Source organism: Bos mutus, chromosome 7 (assembly GCF_027580195.1).
Source record: "Bos mutus isolate GX-2022 chromosome 7, NWIPB_WYAK_1.1, whole genome shotgun sequence".
In the NCBI taxonomy this organism is placed as follows: Eukaryota; Metazoa; Chordata; class Mammalia; order Artiodactyla; family Bovidae; genus Bos; species Bos mutus.
Window position 1 is genome coordinate 21,397,772 of NC_091623.1, and position 21,801 is coordinate 21,419,572.

The 21,801-nt window shown below is 37.1% G+C and overlaps 1 protein-coding gene across 1 annotated transcript in view; it reads left to right on the forward strand.

The window, feature by feature from the left end:
* The window catches only part of ADGRV1 (adhesion G protein-coupled receptor V1), a 542,489-nt gene that overhangs the window by 43,519 nt on the left and 477,169 nt on the right, over positions 1–21,801 (forward strand). Inside the window, 8 exon segments of the mRNA XM_070373127.1 lie at positions 6,181–6,357; positions 8,480–8,703; positions 13,553–13,679; positions 14,735–14,920; positions 15,663–15,840; positions 16,750–16,913; positions 18,228–18,351; positions 19,349–19,615. Coding sequence (XP_070229228.1) covers positions 6,181–6,357; positions 8,480–8,703; positions 13,553–13,679; positions 14,735–14,920; positions 15,663–15,840; positions 16,750–16,913; positions 18,228–18,351; positions 19,349–19,615 — 1,447 coding nt within the window.

The following is a 21,801-nucleotide window of genomic DNA, read 5'->3' on the forward strand; positions in this document are numbered from 1 at the left end:
CTTTATCTCTGAAAACTAAAAAAAAAAATCTTCTTGGCATTTTGAATTTCTCATGGCTGTGTCATAACTTGCTTAGCAGTTGATGGGTTGGGCCATTTTATTCTGAAGATTTTTTTTTTTTTTTTTTTTTGAGCTGGTCTACTTCTCGTGCTTGTATGGTTTGTGCATTAATTGAGGACTCCTAGTGAAGGTGTCTTGGAGAAGGCAATGACACCCCACTCCAGTACTCTTGCCTGGAAAATCCTATGGACAGAGGAGCCTGGTAGGCTGCAGTCCATGGGGTCGCGAAGAGTCAGACATGACTGAGCGACTTCACTTTCAGTTTTCACTTTCATGCATTGGAGAAGGAAATGGCAACCCACTCTAGTGTTCTTGCCTGGAGAATCCCAGGCACGGGGGAGCCTGGTGGGCTGCCGTCTATGGGGTCGCACAGAGTTGGACACAACTGAAGCAACTTAGCAGCAGCAGTGGAGGTGTCTAGTGAGTGCTCTGTTAAGGGGTATATGATTTGTCAGTATGTAGGGATGACTTTTTGTGATATGTACAGGGAGACCTTTTGTCAGTATCCCAAGGCTTTGTCCCTAGTGGTGGGAGATCTGTATTTCATCTTTATTGTTATTTCTGTTATTCTGTTGTGTCTCCTCATAATGAGTAAATTATTATATGAGGCACCCTTCTGTCTATGAGGATAACCCACTTTTTAGAGGACCCTTGAATTTCTCTTCTTGGGATGATGGGTGAACAGCACATGGTATCACTCACAGTTGTTTCTGTTCCCCCTGCCACTGGGGGAATGCTCTTGTGAGATGAATGGCCAGACAGTGGTGGATCTGAATCCCTGAAGAGAAATTGAGCAAGTGGTCAAGCCCATGGTCCTGGCCCTGTTGAGCAAGAAGTTAAGGCAATTAGAATACCGCTGCTGCTGCTGCTAAGTCACTTCAATCGTGTCTCTGTGTGACCCCATAGACGGCAGCCCACCAGGCTCCCCCATCCCTGGGATTCTCCAGGCAAGAACACTGGAGTGGGTTGCCATTTCCTTCTCCAATGCGTGAAAGTGAAAAGTGAAAGTGAAGTCGCTCAGTCATGTCCAACTCTTAGCGACCCACCAGGCTCCTCCGTCCATGGGATTTTCCAGGCAAGGGTACTGGCGTGGGGTGCCATTGTCTTCTCCGAGAATACTGCTGCCAGAGCACATTTAGAGGTATACTTAGAAAATTTTAAAAAGCTTTAGGTTTGGCCTTCTGAAAAACATGTCGTAACTTTATTTATTTATGACTGCGCTGGGTTTTTGTAGCTGTGCATGGGCTTTCCCTGGTGGCTTAGGTGGTAAAAGTGTCTGCCTACAATGTGGGAGACCCAGGTTCGATCCCTGGGTTGGGAATATCCCCTAGAGAAGGAAATGGCAACCCACTCCAGTTCTCTTGCCTGGAAAATCCCACGGACGGAGGAGCTTGGTAGGCTACGGGGTCGCAAACAGTCGGACACGACCGAGCGACTTTGCTTTCACTTTCTGTGGGCTTTCTTTAGTTGCGGTGGCCGGGGGCTACTCTGTATCTGCGGTGCACGGGCTTCTCGTGGTGGCTTCTCCTGTTACTGAGCACAGGCTCACCGGCTTCCGTAGTTGCGGTTCCTTGGCTCTACAGCACAGGCTCAATAGTTGTGGCACACGGGCTTAGTTGCCCCATGCCATGTGAGATCTTCCCAGACCAGGGATTGAATCCGTATCCTCTGCACTGGCAGGCGGATTTTTATCCACTAGACCACCAGGGGCACTCCTTTGCCTTCTCTGCTGTTGGTGTCCTTTGGATTCAGAGCATTCTCATTAGTAGACATTGTCTTGGTCAGTTCAGGCTGGTGTAAAGATTGCCACAGACTGGGTCGTGGCTTAAACATCAGGCATTTACTCTGCTCACTTCTGGAAGCTGGGAGGTGTGAGATCAGACTCTTGGGGAGAATCCCCTTCCTGGTGTGCAGAAATGATTTCTTTTTGCTGAGTGCTCACGTGGTGCAGAGAGACAGGATCCAGATTCTTTGGTGTTTCTCCTTATAAGGGCACAAACCTCATCATGAGGGTTCTACTCTTACAATCTGGCTGCCTCCCAAAGGTCCCATCTTCAAATACCATCATACTGGGCATAAGGGTTTCAATGTATGAATTCTAGGGGTGGGGATACAAGCATTCAATTCATAGCATGTATGTTTAAGGTTTTTTGGTCCCTAGAATCTCAGTATTCAGTTCTCCCTTTGCAATCTTGGCTAGGTCAAAACTCATATGAGAAAGAAATTACTAAAACAAGTGAAATGAAGGCAGGATTTTACACAGTTGATTTTGCTTTCATGGAGCCCTGGAATTCCTATAGTAGTTGCAGTGACGTGACCCAAGAATTGATTAATTGATTGACGTGACCCGAGATTGAGAATTGATGATGCAGAGTATTGATTTTGAATTGTAGAGAACTTTTCTGTTTTCCATTTCTGATTTGTTTTCTTACGCTGCCTCAAAACCAGTTTTTACTGTGGCTAGGAAGGGTTGAGGGCAGGAGAAGAAGAGGGTGACAGAGGATGAGATGGTTGGATGGCATCACTGACTCAACGGACATGAGTTTGAGCAAACTCCGGGAGATAGTGAAGCACAGGAAGCCTGGCTTGTTGCAGTCCATGGGGAGTTGGACGTGACTAAGCGACTGAAGAACAAGAGACACCCTATATTTATGCCAGTGTTAGTCACCTTTATATTGAACTTTTAGCCTCTGAAGACATCCAATATCTCTATCCACGTGGCTGCAGAATCCCTATGTAAACAAAACTCTATTAAAAATCTTCAACTGGTCAGAATTACTCTAGTGATTTTATTTCAGCCTTCTATATGAACATGACCAGTGAAAAAGCTGGCTTAAAACTCAGCATTCAAAAAACGAAGATCATAGCATCTGGACCCATCACTTCATGGCAAATAGATGGGGAAACAATGGAAACAGTGACAGACTTTATTTTCTTGGGCTCCAAAATCACTGCAGATGGTGACTGCAGCCATAAAGTTAAAAGATGCTTGCGCCTTGGAAGAAAAGCTATGACAAACCTAGACAGTGTATTACAAAGCAGAGACATTACTTTGTTGACAAAGGTCAAAGCTATTATTCTTCCAATAGTGATGTATGGATGTGAGAGTTGGACCATAAAGAAGGCTGAGTGCCAAAGAATTGATGCTTCTGAACTGTGGTGTTGGATAAGACTCTTGAGAGTCTCTTGGACTGCAAGGAGATCAAACCAGTCAATCCTCAAGGAAATCAGTCCTGAATATTTGTTGGAAGGACTGATGCTTAAGCTGAAACTCCAGTACTTTGGCCACCTGATGTGAAGAACTGACTCATTAGAAAAGACCTGGATGCTGGGAAAGATTGAGGGCAGGAGGAGAAGGAGGTGACAGAGGACGAGATGGTTAGATGGCATCACTGACTCAGTAGACATGATTTTGAGCAAGCTCTGGGAGATAGTGAAGGACAGGGAGGCCTGGCATGCTGCAGTCCATGAGGTTGCAAAGAGTCAGACACGACTGAGTGACCGAAGAGGAAATATGAACATGACAGAGTTTATTTTTGATAATACTCGAAAAGTAAGGAGAAACTTGAAGAATATCAGAATTTTGGTGATTGTGGGTTAGAAATCTGTTTGTACTAATTCCAGACTCAATTTTTATCTATTTCTATATTCAGTTGAATAAGAAAGGTCTTATAGTGCAGACGGTCATTTTAACACTTTAGGAAGAAAGGGCATTATTAGTCACTAACACAGTTCCTTAAGGTTCAGAACAGCTGTTGGCTCTGGAAGGCTGGTTGGAAGTAAAAGGTTGTGTAGTTTGTATAGTACATAATGGATGAGCAACTTTAGAATAGGAGGCATCAGACTGCATGGAAATCTGAATGAAACTGAAGAAAGGAGAATCAGAGACATGAGCTTCTTATTCTTTAGTGACCCTCTCAGCTAAATACATTAGTCTGGGATACAGCTTTTGGCAGGCATGGGGTTACTAATGTGCTGTCCCCCTTGCAAACTGTCTGAAAGCAAAGAACAACTCTGAATGGAGTAGTCTGATTTAGCAGATGCTTAAGGAACCCAGACAAAAAAGGCTTGGAGACTAGGAAGTAAGCCATGGAAAATTAGCATTTTTGCTTTTGATCAGTTCATTTCATGGCCTTCTATATCTTCTTTCTTCCTAGTTTTTAAAAATACTATGTTTAGAATTAGTTCTGTAACTGTTTTGATAAATTTAAGTAGAATATGAATTTTCTCCTTTTTGAGAAGTTTCGAAGTAAAATATGTTGGTTTTTTTCCCCCTTGATGTTTTCAACAGTGTTATCAGTTTGACTCTGTGAATATATAGGGATGAGAGTGTTCATTCACAAACACGTTCTGACTCACACAGGACCATTGTGTTTTTAGTCTTTGCCTCTAACCAGTGTGCACTTTATATGCCAGTCAAATATGTATTTTTATTTTTAAATTTTTGTGCTATCTTTAAAAATAAATACATATATATATGTATATTATTTTTCTGTAGAAGAATAACAGTTATGTGGTTTTAACTATTTATTTCCACATTTCATTTATTTTATTAAGTAAATGCAGTATTCCGAAGAACTGAATGTTTTATTTTACTTGATTCAGTCTACATACCAATATTTGGCAAAATTAGTTTGATTTCTTTTTTTTTTTTTCTTTTACTCAAGTGAAGTGAATATTTACCAATTATGGGACTTTGGGTATTCTTCTCCTGTATATGATTTTCAAAGCAAAGTGTGTTACATTTAAAAAGCATTTACTTTTGCCCTTATAAACGTAGCACTGTTCATCAGAAAATGTGAGCATATGTGCAGGATCAGTTTAGTCCTTGTCCACCAGGGGAAAACCAATTTCAATCACCAGTGTCTACTGCTGGTTACGTAGTGGCTTCAGTATCCACATTAAAGCCTAACAGAGGGCTCTGGAGAGGGAGAGATCCATACTGCTCCACTAAGTTTACAGTTGCTTTTTAACTTAAAATCTCTATGCTTTTTGCAGTCCTATAATGACTGTCTATTCCTGCAGTCACGTGAACACTGTGAGGATTGATAAGTCGGGTTTTCGAAAGTTGAAGATTTTGATGTATCAGGATTCGTAGAGAGTTCATTTTGTGTTGTAGGGGTAAATCAACACATTTATTGTGTAGCTGCTGCACTTACAGGTCTATGTCATGTTTCAGGAAAATATTGAGAAGGACACAGATCCACAAAAGTTCTGTAGTCCTGTTGGGAAGTAAAAGTCTGGAACATGGGAAATGATGATAAGCAAGCAATATGTGAAATTTAAAGTGAATTTCTCAGTTTAGTGAGGGTAGTAGTAGAAGTCGAGGAAGAGATAGAAGAAAGAGGGCTGGAGAATCCAAGGAAATTTTCCTAGGGGAGAGGGATATTTAACTAGTTTTTAAAAGCGAGCGCATTTTGATTTTTGAGATGGTTAGAGGCGATTTTACATGAGGAAAAACTTTGAAAGTTACAGTGACGGTCAAGTTCATTAATCACAGGGACACATGATGCATTTCTTTAAACATAAAGACATATTAAGTCACAATTGGAGTTGTGAATGGTCTTCTGATAGTGAGTTTTCTCTGGCAGAGAGGAGGAGTGAATGATTTGGTTGGAGATGTGGTTCAGTGGAAGGGAGGAGGCAGGTGTGGGCAACTCGCTGATGTTTGGCTTTAAATCAGGGTAGGTGGGTACAGGCAGCAAGGAGGAAAAGTGGATGGCGGTACTGGGGAAAACCGTGTAACATGGAGCAGAGATGGTGGTTTCTTTTGTGCACATTCTATCCTGTAAGGTGTCTGCAACATTTATGTCATATTCAGTGGCAGTTATAAAGATCTGGAATTTTGAAGGAGAGATCCAGAGGTTTTTAGGGAGTGGAATTTTAAGATAAAGGTCTCAGGAAGAACCCTGGGAATAATCATAATTGAGAAGCAGGAAGAGGTTAAGAGGCCAGTGCAGGAGGTTGAGTCAGGATAATGAATGAAGGAGATGGAAGTTGCCAGATTATTGGTGGCCTCTACCCATGTTTGTCTTTTCATTCAATTGAGACTCTAAAATTTTTCTTAAAAATTTCTTTTCTTTTCATTTTGTATGGTGTTTTTCTGTCTGTTTATTACAGTTGGAAGCTGTGGAGTTGGTGAATATAGTTCCCCCAATCCCACCTATAAGTCCTAGATTTGGGGAAATCCAAAATATTTCTTTGGTGGTTACTCCAGACATTGCAAATGGAGAAATTGGCTTTATTAGCAATCTTCCAATCATTTTGCATGAGCCAGAAGATTTTGCTGCTGAAGTAGTAAGTAGACTTTTTCTTATTGATGGGGCATATTGAGTTTGAGATAGAGACTTTTTTTTTGAGGGGGAGTCAGGTTAATATAGAGTTAACAGATCTTGAAAAACTTCACCGTTTATAGCAAGCCTTCAGTTTGTAATTTGACATAAAGTAATTGATGAATGTGTGATTTTTTTCATGTTTTTCCATATTTGATAGAATAAAATTAGAATTAATTGCTTACAGGAAAAGAAGGATGGTATGATGAGGCTGTTTTCAGCTAGTGCTTGTGACATTTGATAAAGTAATAGCCCAACACAATTTTTTTTTTTAAATTAGCCAAATCATATGTACCACAAGAATCCTTGACTTTTTCTATTTCCAAGCACTCCTCATACTTGCCTTGGGCAGGATTGGGGTGGTGTCCTATGTTTGGTGGTGAAAGTCGTGGTGATAAAGTAGGGGATACAAAATCTTAGGAATTATATATATATATAAAATTTATATATATGAATATTTCTGGATACACACACACACACTAGCATGTTCACGCATATGGCACCTCTCCCTGCCTGCCACCCGGTTGAATTTTCCTGCCATCTGTCTAGAGACCACTCTGACCTTTGACCATGCCATTCCCTGAGCCACAGTCTGTCCCTAAAACCCTCTCAAGTTCCCTCACACTTAGATTTGATTTAAACTGATTTGTGGTTCAGGTTAGGAATGTGTATAGAGTTGTTTTTGTTACCAAAGCCTCATGTCAAAATACGGTGACCACAACTTCTTTTGTTTGTGTATTTGATTCTGTGAATTGGCAGAGAAGCTCAGTTTTTCAAGATGGTTTTGATTTTTTGTATTTTTCGTAATACACTGTTTTCTTCTAAAACCTCAAAAGCATTCAGTTTGAATTCAGCATTCTGAAAGAATGGTTTGTTCTTACTCATCTATCTTACAAAGCTCTACATGTACCATTCCATATTTTTCCCTGGAGGGAAATGAGCTTCTAGGGAAAGTGTTGGTCTCCCTGAACCTGTATTCTTCTCCTGGGAAACAGCAGAAGAAGTGAGAATTTCCCTTTGTTTGTCCTATTTGCAGCCTGGCCACGCCCACTCCCTTGGGGTGATTCAAGGGCCCAGCCCTTTCTTGCTGCTTCTTTTTTTTTCCAATCTTTTCTAAGAATCTTACTTTCTTGCTAGTATCCAGCCTTGACGGTTGCTAGCCAAATTAGGAGAATGGTTAGTGAGGAAAATATCTTCCATGTTTTTCAAGATGGCCTATGTTAAAGGGCAAAGCTCAGAGGACACCTTTTTTAGGCGCTTAAAAATAATTGCATACCTACTGTTAAATATTTGTTTATATTCTTTGCTTGAAAAAACTTTATTATGATCCTTTTCTTAGACATTTTGAAAGTGTGCTGTACTCAAATGACACTACCAAATACAATTTGTTTCAGAATTATTATAATAGTTTCCATTTATTTAGTTCATGCTATGGAGAGACACTTTACTCTTCACCAGGAACTTGCAAAATAGGGAACCTCTAGCTTCATTTCACATGTGGAAATTGAGGTCAGAAAGGTTAAGTAACTTGCCCATGGAAACTCAGAGCCCTGATTTGAGTATCAGCATTTGTTTGGTTAGAAGCATTTCTTATTTTTACTTGTATTATTATTTTCTTATTTTCCCTCTATGACTTTAGGATGCATTTGATGTAACTGTGTACTTCCCAGATTTATTCGCAAAAGCTTATTTTTCAGTTTGTATTGTGATATTAATTCTCTTTTCAGAGATTCTCTGATGGAGATTTACTCTTTAACTAAATTGTTCTATGTTTTTCACGGTTCTTTGGCTCTTAAAATGAAGTCTTTTTGTTAAGACAAATCTCAGGGTAGGCATATTGTTGGGTGGGGGAAATTTAGTAGATGAATTTGACTAGCAAAAACTAATATGAAGTAATTAAATCTTATAATTGTCATGTGTAGAAAGAAGCTTGTTCAGTTGTGCTTTTAATAGCATTTTAATTGTTCGCTTCTCTATGCAGAGTGCCTAAACATTCATTTAGCGTGTGTCTATACTGACTGAAAAGCTTAGGTAGTTTGTGAGCATGTATTTCAGAAGAACTTGTTCTGTTTTTTTCTCTTTATAAGGTATGCATTCCCTTACATCGGGATGGAACTGACGGCCAGGCTACTGTCTACTGGAGTTTGAAGCCCTCTGGCTTTAATTCAAAAGCAGTGACCCTGGACGATATAGGACCCTTTAATGGCTCTGTTGTGTTTTTATCTGGGCAGAGTGACACAACAATCAACATTACTGTCAAAGCTGATGACATACCGGAAATGAATGAGACAGTAACACTTTCTCTAGACAGGTAATAGCGCATTGAGGTAGCGTTCAGTGACATGTATATGTTCATGTTCTCTGAAATAATTTTATTTCTTTTCTTCAGGTAAATTATGGAGAATAATTCTTTTTCCATGTAAAGTAAAAAGAAAAAATTAAGTAGATAATGCTCTGCTGACCTGACTTTACCGCTGTTTTATGATGGCTTTTGGTTAGATCATAAATATTATGATATAGTGAACTGTTATGCTGATATTTTTGTGAAGAAACATTACATTGAGAATTTAAGGTATTAGATACATCTTAAGCATAGCTAATATGTTGCTATATTCAAAAAATAGGCAGCAATAAATGCAAAATGTTAGGTTAGGCAAATACCTCTGCTGGCTTCATTTTTATCAAGTAGGAGGATTAAAACTTTTGAGTGAGTAAAAAGAAAGTGTTAATATTCATATAATGAAATTCTCTTTTTTATATGGAATTTAAATATTAAATAATACTTTTTTTCCAAAGAATAAAAAAATAATACACATTTAAGGGGTATTTTTAAGTAATAGTGAGGATTTACTTAACATTTCTCAAGTAAGTGATTTAGATCAGGGAAATATCAGGATCTCTCAAAGAGAATTTTTCAGTAATTCATGAAATTCCAAAAATAAAAAAATATTTTGCTTAAGTGGTTTTAATTGAGTTAAAATTAAAACCAGCTTATCTACCATAGATCTCTAAATTAAAGTTGATACATATTAAGGCTAATGTGTGATTTGAGGACTTTGCAAAATTTTCATTTTAGAAACAATAAAATTCATAGATGAATTCAGTGATTCAATAGGTGTTATTTTGCACTATTTTAATCAGGACTTTGGTGTGCTGCGATTCATGGGGTCGCAAAGAGTCGGACATGACTGAGCAACTGAACTGAACTGAACTGAAGTAGTAATAATCATTTTATGTAACCCCTGATCCTCTCCACATTTTGCTTTCAGACTCTTATAGTATTGTATAAATACAAACACATTTAATAAACCTTATGAGTAGTTTTTATTTTTATATGAAAGGAAAAAATTCAGAATATAGGGAACTAATCAGTTGAATGTCTGCTGTTCATTTTGTTTGCTTTCATAACCACGTTGTTTCTTTTTTTAAAATAAAAATTAAAACAAAACAACAGCAAAATAGGCAAACAAAGAAACCCAAAAAAGCAAAAACCAAATACTGTGTGCATGCATACACATACAGACACACACACACAGAGTCTAAATACTTATGGTTTTAATAAATATTTTACATTAAATGTTTTGGAAAGATATTTCATATGATAAAAAATTAGTGAAATGTAATGAAATGTAAACTGAAAATTATTATTTTTTCACTTATATCCTTTTTTTGTTTAAGTTAGATTTGAGTGCTTATTAAATCAATGGCCTGTCTTAAAAAGAAACTAAAGAAAAATGAACAGCAGTTATAAACCAAAGCGGCAATAATCTGTAGAGACTTTGTTAATTCATTTGAGAGTTTCAACTCTGAACTAAATGTGTAGCAAGTTCATAAGTGACTACTCTTCATATTCTTTCAAAATAGTCATTTTTAACCTTATATAAATCTTTGAAATTAACTAAATATAATTTTAAAGTATTTTTTTCTCTCTCTCTTTCCTGTGGGTTAAAGTAGTACGCAAGAAAGTATAAACCACAGGGTAGAGAATTTCAGAAGTTATTGATTCCTCTTTCAACTGGAATAAATTAGTTCAAATTCATACTAAATTTTTTTAGCTCAATTAGTAACTAGCACATACTTGTATTATCTACATGTGCGTGAGCAAATTACAAATCAGTATTCTAAGACATATTGAAATAAACGTGACAATCAAATCCACAATTAAAATAAGGTATTTCGTCAAAACCTCCATCTCAATTTTGCAAATTTTTAACAAAACTAAAAGAATGAATGAACGCTAGTGTGATTATAGTAAGTTACAGTAAAATATTGCAAGAAATATACTCTTTTGAACTATTTGAATTTTTTATCATTTATATGCAGTACTTCAATTAAAAAAAAAACTTTTGTAGAAAATATTGCAAGAAAACACTTTATTCTGATATCATTTGTGATTTTCTTTTAATGTAAAATTCAAATGGAAATTTGGTATATTTCTGTTAAATAGAGATAAAAGTTGCCCTAGTACTGAATGATTTATGATGCTTTTAATACCATACTAATTAAAAATATTTTTAAGTTCTCTCCAGATCAGAAACAACTTTATTATGCCAGTTAATTTCAGGAAAATTTGAGACATATGTAGAATATATAACTCCTTATTTATGGTATTATTTGACTTGAAAAGTGAAACACTAGGGACTATATACTCTGACATGTTTCTCAAGGCTGTTTAAAAATGCAGCACATTGGAAATCTGAAAAAGTGTTTATATTTCCTGATAGAAAGTTATATTTAAGTAATATTTGTCATAATTAGAAGATACAGTGATATCTTTTGCTTTCTTAAGTATATTCCTGTGCAACCGATGAAAGGTATATGTTTCTCTGCTGATAAGACTTTTTATTCTTTCCAAGAATAACTGGCTTCAGATCTGAGGCTGTGGGTTTTTTATTATTTTTTTTGAAACCTAATTAAAACTACTAAGTAATTATAAGTCAGGCTGAATGAAATTTGCTCAGCTGCTGGGGTTTTGTGAGCACGCACAGTGCTTGGCAGGCTCTAGCGCCTTGGAGCGGGCCTGGAAAGGAATGTCTTCAATGGGTCTTGACATGCTGGCTGGCCATGGGGTCATCTTCCCTAAGTGGGAACTGCCGAACCTCTTGCTGGCATTTGTGAATAGCAAAGAACCCAGTGTGCGGAGTTCCCTTCAAGTGAATATGACCAGCTCGTGCGGGGGAGGGGGGGCGGGGGCAGAAAAGAAAGGCTTTCTTGAGCTTTATTTTTACCCTGCCATTCCCATTTCTAGCAGCATAGTGAAGTTTTGGCAAATACTGTCTCCCTTCCCCCTCTCCCCTGCCCCACACGCACTGTCTTCTGTGTTGGTTGACAGGGTAGAAACCGAAAGGTTTGTCGTGTTCTTTGGGTAAGTGTACCGAAGAATGTCTGGTTTGCGGTGATTCAACATTTTGTTTTTGCATGCCAGTGTTTTGGACAAGGCTTCGGTTCTGCATGACTGCCAGCCCTGGGAAAGTTCGCTTGTCCACCTGCTTGTACATGCTTTGTGTGTCCATTTATCTTCTAATGATAAGCTTAGCTGAAGGTTTTGTGTGTGTGTGTGTTAGTTTTAAATTATGAATACTATTAAGATAGCTGATAAAAATTTTGAGGATTTATGTAATTACATATTTTGAAGAACTTAAAAATTTTAGCTTTCCTGATAGTGTATGTATAACCAAGAAAACAATTAGTGTCCTTTGCTTGTGCCATTCTTACTTAACATCTTTTATGAATCTTGTGGTTGTTTCACAAAGAATTCAGAAGCAGAGCGCTCATTTCTTCCATTGATTTTTGAGTGCGTTTAAGCAGTTTCTTGCCTGCATTCTCTTTGTTGTTGTGTAAAGAACTTTTCAAAACTTTGCCTTTTTTCCAAAAGGGTAGCTTTTTTTAAGAAAGCTTAAAAATAAGTTCATTTGTTTAATGCTCAGAATGGATTTTTATATTCATTCTGATCCTGTTTTTGTCTCAGCTTATATGGACATAGGAAGTTTTAATTAATAAAAATATTCATTTAAATGAAATATGGGCAAATTTACTATGAAAATAATAATAATAATAGAAAAAGCCTAACTGCCTTATTATTTTGATTATATCTTCTGTGGCCACTAGTATGCTAGGTATTGGTTGGCAGATTTCCAAAAACTGGGGAAGGATGTTAATTCAGATTCTCTGTTACACAGGAAGTGTGCTGTTCTTTCTACATATTAATTGTGGCTGCATTGTAATTTTGAGGTTTGATCAGGGTACTTTTTGATTCAATAGAACGTGACATTTGGAAAGGTTTAGAAGAGCTTGTGGGACTGAGAATTCTCAGAGTATGCTGGCTTTTAAACCCTCAGAGCCTTACAGTTCTAGTCCCTTTGATCATTTTAATTATAGATTGAACATAAAAACCAGAAATAAAAAAAGCATCTTGTTTTAATATATTCTTTTGAGATTTGTATAGGAATTGCTATAGCATATCATATATTTCAGATCCATTCCATTCCATTTTTCGTGATGTCCTACTTTTTCTTTTACTATAAAAGAAATATTATCTATTTATATTTATTATTTATAATATTTCTTTTATAATAAAAGAAAAAGCATAAGGTTAAAGTCAGGGTGAACAGAATCATACTGAAGGTCATGAAATATTTCTAAAATCTAATCACAACTTTATTTTTTGGTCAATGTGTCTTGCTTTAGTCCAAGCAGTTATCCAACTTGTATTCAATTAGTATAATCTTATGTAATGAGTTTTTAAAAAACAAATTCAAGTGTATGTAAAATTTAAGGAATTTTATTTAAATTACTTTAAAACTATGTATTACAAGTTAAATTTCTCTAAAACTGGAAACAAGTCTATAAATTTGATACTACTTTATAAAATATATTTAAACTTTCAATTACTGTATTTTTAATATATATATGCAGTGTTTGTTTTCAATCAAATATAAAAGATATAATGAATTCAGAAAGAGGAGTTCTCCCATAAGTGTTATCAGTGACACTGTTTTGATCTTATGTGATTTTAATATACTTAAATTTAGTTTAAGTTTTAACTTCTAATAACCTTCATATCCATTATCTGAAAGTGTTATAAATATTGTAAGTAAGACTTCAAATTCAGAAGTAAGTCTATAGTTAGTGGATACCTTTCCCCTCACTGTTTTCTCCAGGGTCAGTGTGGAAAACCAAGTGCTGAAATCTGGATATACGAGCCGTGACCTAATTATTTTGGAAAATGATGATCCTGGGGGAGTTTTTGAATTTTCTCCTGCTTCCAGAGGACCCTATATTATAAAAGTAAGTATGAAAGAGATTTCAATCTGTTCTGTACTCACAACCTCAGAAGAGAAATTTCAAAGGATTTGAACTTCTGTTGACTTTTTTCCCTATCCTTTATATGGTACTTTACTGGCAGGAACATAGTCATCATCATTATTATTGGTATCATCATATAGATAACATGTAATTAGGATCTGTTATGTTCTAGTCACTGTTCTAAGCAGTCTGTGCTATATTTCAGTGTGAAAGAGACACATTGGCACTTCTAGCTGAGCCTTACACAAATTGCTTAAAGTTGTGATGCAAACCTGTTCAGTCTGAATTCAGAGTGTGGGATTATTTTTTTTTAATGCAGTTTTGAAAAAGTACTTTCCATTTACACTATTGCGCAATCTCGTCTATATTCCCCACGCTGTACACTTTGTCCTTGAGCCTCTCTTATAGCCAGTAGTTTTTACCCCCTATCCCGACCCCTCTATTGCCCTCACTCCACTAGTAACCGCTAGTTCTCTGTATATGAGCCTGCTTCTTTTTTGTTATATTCGCTAGTTTGTTGTATTTTTAGATTCCACGTTTACGTGATATCGTACATTATTTGTCTTTCTGTCTGACTTACTTCACTTAGCATAATGCCCTCTATGCCCATTCACGTTGTGTGTTGGTTGCTCAGTTGTGTCCCACTCTTTGTGACCCCGTGGCCTGTAGCCTGCCAGGCTCCTCTGTCCATGGGATTTTCCAGGCAAGAATACTGGAGTGGGTTGCCATTCCCTTGTCCAGGGGATCTTCTCAACCCAGGGGTCGAACCTGGGTCTCCTGCATTGCAGGCAGATTCTTTACCATCTGAGCCACCAGGGAAGCCATTTGGCAAATGGCAAAATTTCTTTCTTTTTGATGACTGAGTAGTATTCATTCACACACACACACACACACATACACACACACACATCACATCTTTACCATTCATCTGTTGATGGACACTTATGTTGCTCTTTTATCTTAGCAGTTATAAATAATGCTTCCATGAACATTGGGGTGCATGTATCTTTTTGAATTTTGTGAAATTTTTTTTTAAGGAAGGAGAATCTGTAGAGCTCCACATCATCCGATATAGGGGAGCACTGGTTAAGCAGTTTCTACACTATCGAATAGAGCCAAGAGATAGCAATGAATTCTATGGCAACACAGGAGTACTGGAATTTAAACCTGGGGAAAGGGAGATTGTAATCACCTTGCTGTCAAGATTGGATGGGATACCAGAGGTATGGGATTTTATTTTTTTCTTGTGCCTTTGTGGAAAGTTGATAATATCTACTGTGTTATGAACATAAATAGTTTGAATGTTGGCAAGGAAATACAGGAAAGGAAGCAGGCAAGAAAAGATAAAGAGAAGTATACTTATGTTTGGAAACTAAAAAACAAGCTTCAAAAGCAAAGTAAGAGTCATACCAATTTGAATTGTCCATTCTTACATAAAATGATAGCCCAATCTGAAACTTATGAGTTTTCGTCTCCTTTTAGCTTTATATATGTTAAACATTGTTTTATATAATCTGTATTGACTGAACTTTCAGGATGTGGTTTCAAACTGAAGAAATTTTTCTGTAAAATTACTCTTTTAAAGAAAATAAATTTAAGTTTTAAATATATTAAGAGAACCAGATATTGTTCCGTTATGTATGTACATCATTGCATATGTAACTTTTAAATTAATTTAATTTTATTAGTTTAAATGACTGGAACATCATTATAAGATCCAGTCTCCTTACTATTTTAATGTAGTAACGTGATTTGTCTTTTCCGTTTTTGAATAATGTATATTTATACCTGATATCTCTCTTAATTGATGGAAAAATGTTAAAAATTTAAAAAAATCAGCTTTGTTTTTTTCAGTGAGTGCATCGTTGTGAAAAATTGATGGTATTAATATTTTTGAATATATATTTTTATTTGCTCTGAAAATTTCAACTTTTTATTTTTCCTAATTTGACATGCTCACTTTAGTTGGATGAACGTTATTGGGTGGTCCTCACCAGCCACGGTGAACGGGAAAGCAAGTTGGGAAGTGCTACAGTTGTCAACATAACAATTCTAAAAAATGATGATCCTCATGGGATTATAGAATTTGTTTCTGATCTAATTGTTACGATAAATGAAAGTAAAGGAGACAATACCTATAGTGGTAATGTATTCTACTCCTTATATTCCATTACTCTTTACTGAAGAAAAAATTTGGTGTTTTTAAATTTATTTCTTTAGTAGATAGTTATTTTTAGTTGTCCAGCTGCTTTAAATTACACATGGTGTAGAAATTAGTGTTTTAAAAATCATATTTAAGATTGTAATTTTTATTTCTTATGCAGTATTATGATGATGGTGGCTCAGATGGTAAAGAATCTGTCTGCAGTGCAGGAGACCTGGTTCAGTCCCTGGGTTGGGAAGATCCTCTGGAGAAGGGAATGGCTACCCACTCCATTATTCTTGCCTGAAGAATTCCATGGACAGAGGAGCCTGGTGGGCTATAGTTCATGGGGTCACAAAGAGTCAGATACGATTGAGTGGCTAACACACACATTACAGTTATATTTTGATTTCCATTGACCGAATGCAGTAGAACTCAAGCATTCAAAAGAATGGGTTGAGTCAAATAGGAAAAGCTGTGAAACTGAGAGTTACATCTGGGGAACTCTTGCAGTGGCGTGAAATGAGACGTAATTTATCTTTAGAGCCATGTCTGTCTGGATAAGAAAATCGTTTCTGAGTGTGCAGCTTTCTCTGACTGTCTTTACCAAATACCCTTATAGGACTTTGTGATAGATGTACCTAGACACCATTCTGTTCCCTGTGCTGAGTGACTTTTAAGATCTCAGACTGTGGTAGCAAAGATTGAGTCCGTTAATTTTATCAATTGTATGGCTATAGAGGAAAGACTGGGTTAATTTATATATACCTTGAGGCTGGGCTAAGCAAATGATTGATTTTTATTAAAAAGGGGGCTTATTTTTACTTCTCTTTGACCACTTTCTTTACTCATCATTTTAAAATTGTTTAATATGTGATCATGTGTGTTGTACCCATTTGTATTTCACAGCTGTTTATGGTGTGATAAGAAATCGAGGCACCTTTGGTGATGTTAATGTATCATGGGTTGTTAGTCCAGATTTTACACACGATGTGTTTCCTGTCCGAGGATCTATTTTCTTTGGAGACCAGGAATTTTTAAAAAATATCACCATTTACTCCCTTCCAGATGAGGTAAATGTTACATGTTTAACTCTTACTGTTGTTTAATAGTTATTTTTTTATTGAATATTAAACATCTGGTAATACTTTGCCATGAGAGTATGTGATAAAGAGCTCAGGTATAATGTCTTAACTATAAACCAAAGTGATTTCTAGGTGGCTCAGTGGTAAAGAATCTGCCAACCAATGCAGGAGATGCCAGAGATGCCAGTTTGATTCCTGGATCGGGAAGATCCCCTGGAGTGGTAAATGACACCCTCTCCTGTGTTCTTGCTGGCAAAATCCCATGGGCAGAGGAGGCTGGTGGGCGATAGTTCGTGAGGTCACAGAGAGTCGGACATGACCGAGTGACTGAGCGCACACACACACACAAATCAAAGTAGAAATGTTATTTTTGGTTCCCCTACGGGCATTTTTAACTTTTAGAACTGATTGATAGTCGCTGGTGACACTGCCTAGGTGTCAAATATTAGAGATTCACGCTGTGAGAGAGGTTGTCAAGCGCTCAGTTTGTACTCAAGGCCCTTTGAGAATGAGAGTGCCATCTACAGAGTACACTAGGGTGCACTTGCAGGACATTGGTCCAGGTGGATGGTGGACTCAGCGTAACGCAGAGAAAAAACTTAGTAATAATGGAATGGACCTTTCTGAGGGGAATTGCACTTCAAATAGGTATGGAAACCTGTCTCCTTTCCCTCACACTCCTGCCTCCAGAGACAAAATTCCAACAGTCTTCCATTTTAGGATGCGGAGAAGACTGAGTCACACGGATGAGGAGAAAGCTAAACAGAGTCCACGTGGGGAGGCATATAGGCTCAGGGGTGTGGGGAATCTCACCTTGTTAGGGCAGTGGAATGAGGTCTTTGTGATGCACTTCTGTGAAACTTAAAGTTTATAAGGGGCCTTTGAAAGCTAACTGAACCTTTGTTACTATTATGATTTCTGTTCTAAATGTGTCCAGAAGTTATTTTTCTGTTTCACCATTTTTCCTTAAAAACAACATATAGCCCATTTTCTTACAGAAAAATCTTAAGCTATGTAGTATTTCTCTTTTTAATTTGCGTAAGGCAAAAATATCTCTATTTCCATTACATTTTATAGTGAGTCAAAATAAGGTGGCTGTTTGGATGAATGCATGTTAAAATTTTGAAGGGTTCTGATTCTTACTTGAATAATTTAGGGTGGTTCTGCTCAGAAGTGGAAATGAACGTTAATGCTGTTATTAATAAAGGTTTTTTTTTAGAGATGAAACAATTTAGGTATATGTAGTGGAATTATTTGTACAGATCACCTGACTAAAAAGCATGTGTAACATTTTCCCAAAAGATTCCAGAGGAAATGGAGGAATTTACCATTACCCTACTTAATGCCACTGGAGGAGCTAAAATAGGAAATATAACTACTGCTACTCTGAGGATTAGAAGAAATGATGACCCCATTTATTTTGCAGGTGGTATTGCTTTCTTATTTGAGTGAGTTTATCTTTCTTGAACAGTGTAAGGATGCTTTTTTCAATAATTGTTTTAAGTGAACATTTTCAATAAAGCATAATTGATACATGTTTAAATAGGATTTCATAATTTGACCATTATTCAATCTCTTTGACATTTTAACAGATATTTTTAAGGATTCTAAAGGAAAAATTAGTACTATTTTGTTAGCTTTGTTTTCCTCTTTTAAATTTCAAGGTATTTTCTTTCCTTTGGCAAAAATGAACACTCTTCCATGTTACCTCTCCCAGTACACAGGGAAGTAGTGAAGACAGTTCAGGGTTTGTGTATTGTACTTAATGAATGGTTACTTACTATAATTACTGTTAATTTCATGGACATATAAATTAACATGTAAATTAAGGTTTCCCCATTTTTTCCACTTGAATGCTTTCTTTACAACTGTCTTTGCCACTGGAGACATCTTTTAGTTTTATTTGGTATCTAATTTATTGGTATCTTATTCTTCCTTAAATCATTTTTTGCAGGCTGTTCAATTTGCAACTGTAGAACTCGTAAACCTCTTGAATTTTATCGATTTATGTTTTAACCTTCAGTTAACATGTACTTAATGAATTAGTCCTGTGTTCAGTCTTCTATTAACCCTGTAGAAGATGTGGAAGGTATCTGGGCCTATTTTCAAAAAAAAATTTATGGTCCAAGTTTAGAAATGAATTCTATGAAACAGTAAGCAGAGGATTCCGGATAGTATACAGTTTACTGACAAATTGGGAGTTGCAGACAATGGATTTTGTAGGAATCAAGGCAAGAGGAAAGCCACTGACTCAGAGTAATTAGAGGAGACCTCATGCAGGCATTGGAATCACAGCTGTCTTTCAGCAAAGACTCAGTGGAGGGTATTTCTTGTGGTGGGCAGGGAGAAATGTGCAATCTGATAATATGTAGATGGAATCAGAAAAGCTCACACGTTCCTTCTTTTCTTTGTGAATATTTTAGAGCCTCGTGTAGTGAGGGTTCGGGAAGGTGAGACTGCTGACTTTAAAGTTCTCAGAAATGGATCTGTTGATGTTCCCTGTACCGTCCAATATGCTACCATGGATGGGGAGGCTACTGCCAGAGAGGGAGACTTTGTTCCCATTGAAAAAGGAGAAATGCTCGTTTTTACAGTTGGAAGTAGAGAGCAGAACATATCTGTATTCATTATGGAAGATGATATCCCAGAAACAGATGAGCCCTTTTATATAATCCTCTTTAACTCAACAGGTAAATAAATTATATTTATGGCAGAGTGTTGTTTCAGTTCTTTTACAAGATGGCATTAAGTACTTCACTGTCACCTGTGAATGTTCAAGAGCAAAATTGTTTCACTGATTTCTTGAGGGAAGGGGTAAAAGAATACATGTGTTGAAACTTTGTGTACCTGGTATACGCTATGTCATTATTTTTAATCTTTTTTCACAAATAGCACACACAGAAAATTATGTTATTATATGAGGAATTGAAATCTAGCTGAAACTACCCGAAGTCTTTCCTAGTCACTCAAGGACTTAGGGCGTTATTATCCTGTAGACTTTTCCCTCCTACCAGGGCACCGGGCATAGTGGTTGGGAAGCTGTATTCTGCAGGTGACTGAGCCCAACTGACTGATAATTCTCTGTAGCCATAATCACAGTGTGTGACAGTTTGCAAGGGGGAAAGATAGACTTTTCCCTCTTCTCTATACTGTAACTGAAGCAGAATGTTTTGCCCCTATCTTTAGTAAATTAGAGGGGCCATAGCTTCTTTTGGTAATTGTTTTATTCTTTTAAGAGTACACAGAGCTATTTTTTCCTTAATCTTTTCTAATAAGTTGAAGACATGATACTCTATCATCCCTGATTATGCAAGTGTGTTTTTTCATATATACAAGACATTTTCCTACATAACCACAATATAACCATTAAAAGCAGGAGATTAATACAATCATTGCCTCAGACCCCATTCAGATTTCTCCAGTTTTCCCTTAGTGTCCTTTTGAGCGAAATGATCCTTTCCCAGATCATGCATTGCGTTTAATTGCTGTGTGTCTTTAATCTCTTCAGTCTGAAATACTCCGTCTTTCCGTGGCTTACGTGACCTTTATAGTATGGAAAATTACAGGGCAGTTATTTAGTCGAATGTCCTTCATTTTGGTTGGTTTGATGTTCCTCATTATTAGGTTCGGGTTTTGCATCCTTGGCAGGAATTGCGTAGAAGAATTCTGTGTTCCCATCACATCCCTTCTGTTGGCACAGATTTCTATTTTGTCCCTTTACTACCAGGTCTATTTTGACCACAATTTAGGTGGTGATTGCCAGGCTTCTCTACTGTACTTTTTGTTCCTTTGTTTTTAATACAAATTTTGTGGGAGAAGTACTTTAGAACTACATAACTGTCCTGTTACTCATCAAACTTTAAATTTTTTCATTGACATTTATTTATCAGTATGGGCTTATGGTTTCTATTTAATGCAGTGGGTTATATTTCACTATGATTATTTACTTTGAAGGTCAGATTATCCCAGGTTTGGCTAGGGGTGGTCTGTTAAAATGACTTTCTTGTCTTTTTGACATGTTCCTATTATTCTTTGAGCATTTTCTTACTTCCTGGCACAGCAAGCTGTTCCATACTCATCTGGTACTTTTCCTGTCAAAACCCTGGAATCAGTCATTTGTTTCAAGAAGCCCTGACTCCTTTCAGTGCAGAATGCTGTTTAGAAACCAGAACCTCAATACTAGGTGTGGGAATTGCTTCTTAGGCTGTTCTCCTCCTAGGCCCACTTTCAGAGACAGGGAATGCATGTATGTCTGTATGCATTTGTGTACTGGGTGAGCTGACAAGTTTGTTTAGGTTTTTCTGTAAAGTTACGGAGAAACATGAATGAACTTTTTGACTGTCCCTATATATATATTTGTCGTTGTTGTGTAGTCGCTAAGTTGTGTTTGACTCTTTGCGACCCCATGGACTGTAGCCTGCCAGACTCCTCTGTCCAAGAGATTTCCCAGGCAAGAATACTGGAGTGGGTTGCCACTTCCTTCTTCAGGGGAGCTTCCTGACCCAGGGATCGAACCCATGTCTTCTGCCTTGGCGGTGGATTCTTTGCCTTGGAGCCCCCAGGAAAGCCCCTCAATATATACACACACACATTAACATCTGTAGTTCTGTACCCAGCTGTATATATTGAAGGCCATTGTATCTAGTATCACAGGGCTTGTTCTAGTTTTCTCTGTTTTCCTATTTATCCCTCTGTCCTCTGGTGATGAGAAATCCAGCTCCCTTTATCGTTATTTTTTTAATTAATGAATTATTATAATTGGAGGCTAATTACAATATTTGGTGGTTTTGCCATACATTGACATGACTCAGCCACTGGTGTACATGTGTCCCCCTGTCCTGAACCCCTTTCCCACCTCCCTCCCCATCCCATCCCT